We start from the raw sequence: 11,791 nt of genomic DNA on the forward strand, positions 1-11,791 counted from the left end.
ATTGAAACTTTTTTCATTTTTAAAAAAATAAAATTAAAAGAAAAATCATATAATGTATTATATGTTTATGGAACACAACTACCAATTATATGTTTTAATTCTTAAATAAATATAATTTTTTTTTATAAAGAAAACCTCTCCCAGGCAGGTGCGGAAACGCTTGCAAAAAGGCTAGTGAGAATAATTGAGCTGAAAAAATATTTTTTGTATTTATTTATAAAATTTACATAGGGGACGAAAAGCCCAAGACCAACTAAGCCTAAATGTTTCTAGCCCAGTAAACTTAAAACTCCCCTTGAAGCCCATTTACAATACAAATAAAGTGGATTATTTTTAATTAATTTGTTCTGGCTAATAGTATCCCGCCACGTCAGAAGTGCAAAACGTCTAGTTGTATAGCGCGCTGACTCACCCTCGCCTTACGTCGTCACAAAAGTAAGAAACCGAAACGCAAGAACTATGGCACTTGCTGGGCACCGCCTTATCTCAAGCTCCTCATCATCCACTGTAACTGCCATTTCATCGTTCCCTCCAAAACCAAAACCCCCAATTTCAAATCACAACTTCTCCTCCAACCATGAAATTCCAAACTTCTTACACAGTCGCAGAGACGTTGCTTTGCTCTCCTTCATCGCTCTAATTCCTTCTCTTTCGCGACCCGACCCGGCATTCGGACTCTCCTTCGGCATTTGTTAGCACGCATCATTTTGGTTTCTTCATTTACTTTTCTAGTCATTTGCTGTCGAAACCCTAATTTGTCCATCTTTGCGCAGCAGGACCAAAGGATTGGCTCCGAGAACAGAAGAAGAAGGCCTCCAGGTTCCTCTTGGCCCCAATTGACGCCTCTAGAGAGAGCCTCCTCACTGCTCATCGAATACTCAGTCTCTCTCTCAATCAATATATATAAATCTATACACAAATAGTGTATTTTTTCATATATCCCTCACTGGTGTTAATTTGGTTGTTTTTACAGCGGCTACCGATTCTAATAGTACAAATGAAGAAATAGAGGAGGTTCAGAGACTATTTAAATCTGCTGCGAGGGATTGCGTTCCAGAAGACAGGAATTCATTTGTTGCATTTCAAGCCAATACAGGGGTTGAGGTTCGGCATTTCACACCCTTCTCATTGTCTTTTATTTAATCTGAGTGATTACGCCGCTCTTAATTTCTAATTAGTGCATACGGTAAACTGTTTAGCTTGTTACGATAAAAACTGTACTCATGGTGAGGCTTCTAAGGACGTGTTCGAAAAATGGGCCTAGGCGGCGGGTCCTATATTTTGTAGAATTTTTTTTTTCCTGACTTTAAAGAAAACCTACCTCACGCTGCCTCTCATTTCAAGTATTTTTCTTTGTAGTACTATTATTTGCTTTATGCTTAACTTTTTCCCTATGTTTTATATCAATTATGGTACTTTATAATCTATATATCCTTTTATTTTGCATGATTTTGGTATAAATTTATAATTTGTAGTACAAAATAAATTTCTTTTAAAGAAAAGCCTAGGCGTCCGCCTAGGCCCTGATTACTCCTCTAGGCGCTAGGCCCCTGCCGGCTGCCTAGCGATTTGTCGAACATTGCTAGGCAGCATATGATGCTAATTTGAAGGAATTTTTAAGACTATTTTGCATGACATTGAAAGCATCTTGTTGTAGGATAATGAATCTGTTGAACTTTTGCTAATTGACCTCATATTAGCTATAAATTTATTGTCCAAATTCATTTATTTCACAGGTTTGCACATTCCGTCTGGTTGTAAAGAATGCGGCGTCGTTGCTTGGTGATAAGGATCCTGTAAAATTGGAAGCTGAATCCATGCTAAATGATCTTATAAGGTAGCCAAGCCAGTGTTCCTTGCCTGTATTCTCCAGGCTGGTGTACATTTTATGTCTGACATATTTTCATGGTCAGGATTACCAAAAAAAGACATGTTTTTTTTTGTGTGCATATATGTTTGGTTGTCCATACCCTGGTTTTTTTTTTCCTCTGGCAAAAAGATTAATGGATAAAGCATTCTTCATTTCATCAAATATTATACCCTGGTTATCAAATTTACTGTTTCTCTATAGAATTGTTGTATTATTTCTAACATTTTCATTTTTGTTTCTGTTTTCCATTGCTTATTGTATTGCAGATCATTCACTTCTCTTAATGTTCTGGTAAATGAGACTGACGTTCAATTTGCCTCTGAAAGGTATGTCTGTCTTGTCAAGATAAACATGGGCAAGGGAGAATTTTCTTGAAAACATGCTATAGGAATTGCATGTGGAAGTTTATTTACTTTCAGCTTTGTCTCACTCTTTACCCTTAGATGGAATTTTGTGAGTAACCTGTTTGGGTTAATAGGCACCAAGTTGTAGTAGTAACCATTCATTTTTCTATCAGACTAATTTTTTTGTTGGGCTGCAGAAAGAAGGTTGCAGATTCTCTCATGGATACCATATCATCCCTAGACAAATTTGAGCAGGGAATTAAGGACTGCCTTGAAGCTTGACCAATATGTATTTTGTTTTCCTTGCAGAACAAAACTATCTTGTGGATGTCATGTTTGAAATTCTGCAGACGCATGTTTATTCCAGATTCAGAAATCTCTCTTTGCTCTTTCTGTTTGGTGTCTTGATTTTTCCTCTGTCATGTTCTTTGACCTTATTTTGGTGCGTTCTTTTTCCTATAAGATAGATCCTTTTAATTTAGTATCATTATTGAAGTAAGTAAATGCTAGTTCTGGTCCAACCAAAAGAAAGAGAAAAAAGAAAGTAAATGCTAGTTTTGTTGCGAAGTCTTCGTGTTGCAGTCTCGGTTTCTCATTGTAGAAATATCATTCTGGTCGTTGTTATCAGAATGGGATGCAAGTAGCTCTGTAGAAATGTACATTTCGTCACATCTTAAGTCATTCTAGTCATTCAGTTCAATCTAATGGTGAAAACCAATCCACAAACTAACTGTCTGGCTTGAAATGAAGCAAAATGCACACTTATAAATTTGTGTACTTTGCATACTGAAGGTTACCAATTGTCGGTGAGCATTGTTGATAATTTGCCTAACATAATTGAACAACTGAATATGTATATATTTGTTTGCTAATGAAATTGTCAGACATCTCAAAGTCATTTGAGTTCTCATTCCAATGGAATATATTTTCCTTCGACAGTACCACAAATATTGATGCCTACTCCTATGCTGCTTTAATTTTGAGTTGACACTTGTGGTATCAAATTATAAATGACCTGTTGGTCCCTGTGGAGTGGTCTAATAGGTAATCAGATGTTGCTACACCAACTGGCAGCGAAGTGTTCCATCATCTGGCTGTGTTTGTACTGACCTACATAAGCTGCGCAGCTAGTTGGAGATATTTAGTGAACATCAGCTGGCCATCGATGGAATAGTTTGCTTTGGTGAACCAGAAGCCTCAACCAAATACAAGCGACAACATGGTGTTCCATCATCTGGGTGGGTATATACTGACCTAGGCAAGCTGCGGAGCTTGTTGAACAGATTTAAGGGATCGTGCATGAGCCCAAAATGAGCATCTGGATCACCAATTTGTGAAAGTTTAACGTAAGAAAAGCCAAGAGATGGCAGGAGATGATCAGGCCAATCGCTGTAGAAATGGAAGATGGAACTGGAGAGACTGGTTGATGGTTTGTTCATAAAATCTGCCAAGAGCACTGTGTTAGTAAGCGAGCACTTGTCTACTATGATTTCAAGTACTTGTGTGGCCTCAGAGTGGGATAAGTAGTAGAGGATGCCTTCCAGAACCCACACTGTGTTCCTCTCTGGCACAAACCCTGATATTTGAAGTTTTTCGAGCCAGTCATTGCCTCTGATATCAGCCGCCACTCTGGTTATGGATTTTGCTGTCATCGTTAGATACTGGTGATCGTTTGTAGAATCCATCGCTGCTTGCAGAAGAGTGGCTTTAATTTGCAGGACTTCAGGAAAATCAACTTCGAACACATTGCTTTCCTTCAAGCAACTCAATCGGTAAGCCCTTGCATCCATTCCTACAAAAAGAAGTGCATATTTCATTTTAGGCTGAATTTTTACTTTCTATACACGTGAGATTTGGGAAATTTACATTCCATATACATGCTATTAATAATTCAATATTCACTACAATTAGTATCTCGATGGGGCATGGTGCAAAAATTTGTCCTGGTTTCCTAAAGCTAGCACACAAATGACCAATAATTCCTGACCTGCATAAGGGGATCAGTTTTGCTAGAAATGGTCACAGCTCTACAAGGATTCTCCCAGTAGATTGTGATAAAGCAACGTAAATAAACAACGAATCCAGTGTTGGGATTATCTAGTACCCAGAACTCATATGCTTTGAAATCTACTTTACAGCAAAAAATGCCCCAACATCATGCATTGTAGGCACGAAGTTCACCTTGATGCATGCCGCATTGGTTCATTAAATGCTGTTAACAAAAAAATATTGTGGTGGAGTAGTTACCAACCTGCCCCAAGAAGAACTACTTGTGCTTCTCTGTCATTGAAGGAATGAAGTGCTGCTTCAAGTTTTGAATCAAACCAGAGGGTTCGAACTGCAAGAATGACTCCAGAGATTTCTCTTGCTTTGTTGACACAGTCTTTCTTTATCTTCTCGTGAAGATTTTTTAGATACGTCTCTCCAGCAAGTATGTCTGCCAGGGGGTCATGAATCACATGCTTCCACAAGGCTCTACCAGCTGCAGTTTGGCATGCAGACCGCTGAAGGGGATCCCATTCATTCTCAATTGTTGCATGGACTTGTCGAACAGTGTCCGTAGACAGCAAGTCAGGAAGCTTGAACTCCGGCCATGTTGGGTGTTGAGGTGAGCCATTTTCTTGACTTGACATGGTCTTTAGATTGCAAGGAAAGGTCTTTAGAGTGCAGGGAAACTGAGAAACTAATAGAAAGGAATGAAGAACATATGGCATGCTATGTGTAGGGATCAAAGGTTGCAGGTGATATAAGGGATAAGAAAAGAGAGCCACACACAAAAACCAAGGGTTTGAGGAGAATGGGTTATAAGTCGCATCCAGCTTTTTTTTTTTTGATGATTTTTTCCTGGATGAAAAAGGGAGGTACCAATGTAGTCCACGACTACCACAATTCATGTGCCTTCCGTTTGTTTTGCTGTATGGGCTTATTACTAGCAGGCTAAGTACTTTTATTGATAATTGACGACTGACGAGGAAGAGCTCCACGGAAAAAGACATTATCTAATGCGAGTGGCTCCCAGGAAACTAATATCAGATGGCTAATAAAGGAAGCCCCAGTACGTGCTCATATAACAAGTACTCGTTTGTTTGGTTTTTTTGCATACGACAAGAAGGCATCATCTTTGGAGCTTTTGGTGGTACAACTTTTACTTTGCGTTGCACACAAAGGCAAATTGGCGTGAGGCTGTTCGCGGTTCCAAACAAATCCCCGCAATTTGCAAATTTGCACCACACAAAAGATCTTCAGCCGTGCTGGTTAATTTCTCTAGGTTCTTACATGACATGATATAAATAAAAAAATTAATATAGAGCTTATTTGGGGAGAAAAATCTAAAACTAGAAAATGACAATGACAACAAGTGGCTAGTTTTGAGTTTCTCTCCAAATAGACTCTTAAGGATTTTTGTATAATATGTCATGTTAGAATGAACCTATTAATGAAAAACCATAATCCTCCATTTGGATGAGGGAAAATAATTCGGAATTAAGCTAAAAGTCAGAAATTTAAGATGAGAAATTGACAATTTCCTTGTTTGGCAACTTAAGTGCGGAATTTATTAAATGACGTGTGGAAAAAATCGGAGAAATTGGAGCTTCAAATTTTCTAGTTTAATTTCCATCAAAATAGTTGTCATTTTACAAATTTTAAAGTACCATAAAATTATGTTATTTACAAAATTTGACATACATAAATTCAAACATTAAAATATTTAATTGCTAAAAATTCAAGAGATAAAAATTTAAATTCCGTTATTTTAGAATTTTATGTAATTTTTATTTTAGTTAGAGTTACTTTATTAGCGAGCCACTGCGGAAAAAAGAAAATAAAAGAAATGTAGGTTTGGCTCCCTTTTTTTAAGATAGAGTTTTTAGTATTTTTAATAGAATTTGGGATAAAAATGGTTAGGACAACATAACCAGAAAAAAATATTATTTTGATTTGCTTTCTGGTTCTATTTTGTGTTTTAGTAGGGCCAGGATGAGTAAAGTTACAAATGGCTGGGTCCACAGCCAGCAAAGCATTGGCGCGTATAAGCACAAATGGCCGGAAATGGGAGGCAGTCGTGGCATAGAGAGGACCGTTTGTTAGCAGCCTGCATTAGACAAACAAGTTAATAATATATATATATATATATATATATATAGAGTAATTCTATTTGTACACACAACATTGATCATCTTAACTGATCATCTTACGTGACAACTGATATGTCATACTATGTTAATTAAAAAACTAATTAAAAAACCCTAGTATTCCTAGTGAGTGGCCTCATGGCAACATTCATTAATTGTCATGACAACGTCACGGAAAACCAACAATTTACCTCATTCGTTAGTCAAACTGTTAGTGAGTCTGTTAAATGCTGACGTGTCAAAAGTGAGACTTTTTTTTATGACATGGACTTCCACGTGGACCAAATTTTAATTAAAAAAATTATTAATAATTTTTTCTATAAAATTCCTCTATCTTCTCCTACCTAACCCTCTCTCTGTCTCGACTTAACCCAACCTCTCAGCCACCCTTCTCCCGTCGCCCACCCCCAAACCCAAATCTTCATCTCATTTCAGGTTAGATTCCGGCAAATTCTAATAAATCTCCTACTCTTTTACAAGAATTCCCAATATTCTGTACAAACACCAAAGTATTGCCACAGAGAATTCCGCTCAGGGATTTGGCCCCAAGCTGCCTCCCAAATCGAGGTGGGATCTCTCCAGTGAGTCTGTTGCTGTTCAAATCCAACCAAACCAAGTTGCTGCAATTGGCCATTTCTCCTGGTATCTACCACCCAAGCTATTGTTCCCAAGTTGCAGAATAGCCAGTCTTGTCCAAAGGCCAAATTCTTTTGGGATTTCGCCACTTAGTTTTTTGCCTGTGAGTGATATCCATTCAAGATTACTGCATCTGAACAGTTCAAATGGGATCTCACCAGTTAGGCGGTTATTGTTAATAATAAGATTCATGCAGTTTTCCAAGTCTGGTGGGATTTTTCAGGTCAGTTATCCCAAATCTGATGGGATTTCTCGGCACCTTCTTCGTATCCAGACCCTCCATCCGAGTCGGTTATCCATCGAATGACATGTCCAACCTCTTCTCCCTGGTCGTCAAGACTGGGACTCGTGATGCCTTTCTACGACTCAGCGAACTCAGCTGCCAACTCAGTCCCCGTCGTCAAATCTATGGTCAACTTCCTCGACGACCATTACGACAGGACCCGACCCAAATTTCACTTTGGAATCCGAGCCAGTTGTAAGATCCCACATCAACCAACGGAGAGGGGGTGATGTGCCTTATATGTACACACCCGCATCCATCTAGCACGAGGCCTTTTGGGAGCTCACTGGCTTCGGAGTCGTAGGAACTCCGAAGTTAAGCGAGTTGGAGGCCAGAGCAATCCCAGGATGGGTGACCCACTGGGAAGTTGCTCGTGAGCTCCTAGAAACAAAACCGTGCCGGCAGAGAGGGGGGCCCAAAGCGGACAATATCGTGCTACGGGGAAGTTGATCCCGGGATGTAACAATTTGGTATCAGAGCCACTCTGCTGTGTGGTGCGAGTGTGCCGACATGGACGTCGGCCCTTAAGGGGGGTAGATTGTAAGTTCCCACATCAACCAACGGAGAAGGGGTGATGTGCCTTATATGTGCATACCCGCATCCATCTAGCACGAGGCCTTTTGGGAGCTCACTGGCTTTGGAGTCGTAGGAACTCTGAAGTTAAGCGAGTTGGGGGCTAGAACAATCCCAGGATGGGTGACCCACTGAGAAGTTGCTCGTGAGCTCCCAGAAACAAAATCGTGCGGGCAGAGAGGGGGGCCCAAAACGGACAATATCGTGCTACGGCGGAGCCGATCCCGGGGTGTGACACCAGTCCTGTGCGTGTCCGACACCTGGCGAATGTCGGGCACGAATGACCTAATTGCCCTTCTATACAAAGCACAGTAAAATAATAAGGTTGACTCATACCGAAAAATCGGCAGAGTCTCCCCTGTAACTGGATCAATACCAAAACATTTACACATGCCAAACAAGTATATATATATATATATATATATATACACAACTAACTGACAGCATATATATATATACATTCCAACAGTTACATTCTAAGTCTAGGGCAAATTATCAGAGCGACAACTAAGAATTTACAAAGAAGTCAATCCTTTTACAAAACAAAAAGTCCTACATCAAAAGAAAGGCGCAGAAGGTGGAAAACAGCCCGGTGGTGGATCCCTGTGCACGCCTACTGCCTGGGGGCGCAAAACATTAAAAAGGGTAAGTGGACCCAAAAACAAAGTTTAGAAAATAGCATATGAACATACTAACCCCACTAAAAAAACAGTTATACAAACTAAATTATTCTCTTTATTTCTAAAATCAATGCACTCATATAATTATACATGTATATAAGCCAATCATACCCATGGTCAACATTAATTTCTTAAGGCATTGAAAATAGTTTAAAACTAACACCTAGGTGTACCCCTTATTTCCGTCAATTCCTTATATTCGTCAATTCCGTGCATCACCATGGGTGATATGTGCTCGCAGGTCTCAGTGACACAAGGTCAGTCATAACCGCAACTCGCAGGATTTAGGACACCGTAGTCCACCTGATCCGCATTACTCGCTCCACATGAGTTCGAGTACCAAGAACTCGTGGGGCAACTGTCGAGCATGCTGACTAAACCGAAGGCAACCAATACAATTTGAAGACAACATTTAATCTGAAGCCAACATTTGTATATCTGGGTACAAGGTGGTTTAGGAAAATATAAAGTTTCTGAAGAAAATCTATTGAATAACTGAATTTCTGTAACCTCTAAAATTCTGCTGCCATTTATCTGCTAATTAACTAGAATTTCTTTTCTTATATCCGTTAAAGGGTATTCCACTCGGCAGCATGTAAAATAAAATATTCAAAAGCATAAAACAGCTTATAACACTAATCTTTGAATAAAATTTATTCAAGATCAAATACTGTAACTGTAACTGAACTGCTTAAATTCATTTATAAAAACAAAGAGTCCACTTACTGGTAGTCCGTGCTCGCTGGACCTCTTGAAGGTCCCTCTTGTGGGTCAACTGGTGCCCGGGTGCTTGATTCAATGACTATAATATTCTATTAATACAATATAGTACTAATTTAAAAATCCTGACCCCCAGCTCCTAAAAGTACGTGCGTCAAATTAAAGTTGTTCCTATGGCCATAAAAGTTTTCCTTCCACTTGGGATAGTTTAGCAGTATCTTGAGACTCAAAAACCGCGAAAGTCCCAAAAAGTCAACCCGGGACCCGCGGGTCCATGACCTCGCAATTCGAAAGCCTCTAGAAGTTCCAATATACACATGTCTCGAGGGTTTGGTCTCAATCGGACGGTCGAATTGATCACGATTGTACCATCGCAAGATTTCTAAACCCTAGCCCTAGGGTTCGCGATTTTGGAGTATTCGGGACTCCGATTCATGATCCGTCGAATCCTAAACGATCCTAAAATGGTATAAATTAATATATCTGAAACTGATTACGATCCAACAGCTCAACAGTATTGAACCCGAAAATTGCACAATATGTAAAATCCGTTCGAGGCTCAAACGGTACCCAAATTGAGATCCGCGAATTCCTACGTGCTCGTGACAACCTAAGGATCTCATCGAGATACAGTGCCACTTCGCTACCCTCGCCCACGAGCCGCCTTACGCGCCGGCGGCGCTTGGTGTCCAAAGCGATTCCGTATCGCAAGAAAATCTCAAAATCACGACTCCAAACTCCTACCCTAGGTATAACACCATATTTAGAGCCATTAGACCTACTCCAAAAACTGACCGGAAGTGGCCGGAATCGAGACCCCAAAACTGGCCGAATTTCCAATTCGAAAATCAATTACCTACGTTCAAAATCGATGCAATCCTACCCAACCATCAGCTAGAGCATTGAAAATAGGTAGAAATTCATACATTACTCGTCAAATTTGGAGGAGAAATGAGGGAGAACGAACGGTTTGAAGTTTTGGAAAAACCGGAGCGATTTTTTGTAGATTCCGGTGGCTGGAGTGGCTGACTGCGACGGAGACCGGGTGGGATGATAAGAGGAGGAAGAGGCCGTTCGAACAAGACCGGTCTCAAGGCCGGTCGCTGGTGGTGGCGGCGGCGGCGGCTCTTGGAAGCGACAGCTGGGCAGACAAACAGAGGGGGGAGGGCGCTGCGAGCGCAGAGAGAGAGAGAGAGAGAGAGAGAGAGAAGTGAGGTTTTTGTAAAATTTGATTTTTTGAATTATCGTTTTGCCCCTCGGAGTATTTTAACCGTATTTTCTTTGTTAAAGCTCTGATTCAAGTCCACTTCGTTTCTACGAACTCGTTTCGTCGTGCTCTACGCAACGGTATGTGTGGAATTGTCAAATTCCATCTCGGTCAAAAAATCAACTTTTCTTTAATAAATTATTCAAAGAGCAAAATTGTCTTTTCTTCTTAATAAATTACTAATTAAATATTAATTAAAGTTTGGGTTATTACAGTTACTTCTCTAACGTGGATGGTCAAGGCGCAGCTTTGGTGGTAAGGGTAGATCAAACAGAGGAGGGTGTGGAAAAGAGAGAGAGAGAGAGAGAGAGAGAGAGAGAGAGAGAGAGAGAGAGAGAGAGATTTTTTAAAATAATTTAAACATTAAAATATTTTTTTATTATTTATTTGTCCACTTGTAAGTCCACGTCAATTAAAAAATAGGTCCCGTAAATGCCACATAGGCAGATAATGAATTTTCTGACGATCTCGCTAACAGAAGGGACAAATTGTAGGTTTTTCGTGACGTTGAGTATGCACTCGTAAATGTCTCCAAAATCGAGTGTGGATTCGTAAATGACCCTATAAGTTGGGGGGTTTACTGTAGTTTGTCCTATATATAAAGTAGAGATATGATTTCCTTACTCTCCCCTCCCCTTTTATCCATTTACTTTTTTTTTTGGTTGCTTTTTAATACTTTTTAATCTTTTTTATTTTTTCTATTATATCCTTATCCTACATTAATTTCTTTTTACTTTACTTTTATATTAGTTCTTTTTCTTTATACTTAATTTTCCAACTTGCACTCCATTTTTAGTAATTTTTTTCCTTTAATCGAGTAAGAAATTTTTATTTATTTTTTTTCTTTTAGTACTGAAAATGGAGTGTAAGTTGGAAAATTAAGTATAAAGAAAAAGAAATAATATAAAAATGAAGTTAAAAAGAAATTAATATAGGGTAAGGATAGAGTAGGAAAGAGAAATAACAAAATTGATTCAAAAGTATTAAAAAGCAAAAGGGAGTGCGAGTGGAGAAAAGAGGAGTGAGGAAATCAGCTCCCATAAAGTAAAAGGTAGAGAATTGTGAAACATTCAAAATACCAAAAAATGCCTTTAGTTAATTTAAATATTAAAAATTAAAATTATTAATTAAATGAGAATAATATAGTAAATTCACATTTTTTTCATATTAAAAGAAATTAAAATTAAAAATAAAATCAGATAATAAATAGAATATAACTATTCATATTATCTTTTCTTAATTTAAAAAATAAAAAATAAAACCAATAGTGTAATATTATCTGCAA

The 11,791-nt window shown here is 38.8% G+C and overlaps 2 protein-coding genes across 3 annotated transcripts; one reads left to right on the forward strand and one right to left on the reverse strand.

Annotated features, from left to right (window-relative positions):
• The first annotated feature begins 436 nt into the window (after window positions 1-436).
• Window positions 437-3,986, forward strand: LOC117614243. Of its 2 annotated transcripts, XR_004583839.1 has the most exons (7): window positions 437-691; window positions 774-881; window positions 974-1,104; window positions 1,737-1,837; window positions 2,137-2,196; window positions 2,412-2,656; window positions 3,259-3,986. XR_004583839.1 is itself a non-coding variant. In XM_034342986.1 (6 exons), exons 1-6 carry the CDS (start codon window positions 460-462, stop codon window positions 2,494-2,496), a joined length of 717 nt encoding a protein of 238 aa, XP_034198877.1. In that variant the 5' UTR covers window positions 437-459; the 3' UTR covers window positions 2,497-2,693. The 2 variants fall into 2 exon arrangements, 1 of the variants encoding a protein (XP_034198877.1); XM_034342986.1 differs by lacking the exon at window positions 3,259-3,986 and having other exon boundaries at window positions 2,412-2,693.
• On the reverse strand, window positions 3,225-5,187 carry LOC117614245 (putative S-adenosyl-L-methionine-dependent methyltransferase Mjls_1072). The gene is made up of 2 exons (XM_034342987.1): window positions 4,466-5,187; window positions 3,225-4,006 (listed from the first exon to the last, which is right to left on the reverse strand). Exons 1-2 carry the CDS (start codon window positions 5,106-5,108, stop codon window positions 3,366-3,368), a joined length of 1,284 nt encoding a protein of 427 aa, XP_034198878.1. The 5' UTR covers window positions 5,109-5,187; the 3' UTR covers window positions 3,225-3,365.
• Window positions 5,188-11,791: the final 6,604 nt, after the last annotated feature.

Source organism: Prunus dulcis, chromosome 1 (assembly GCF_902201215.1).
Source record: "Prunus dulcis chromosome 1, ALMONDv2, whole genome shotgun sequence".
Taxonomy (NCBI): domain Eukaryota; kingdom Viridiplantae; phylum Streptophyta; class Magnoliopsida; order Rosales; family Rosaceae; genus Prunus; species Prunus dulcis.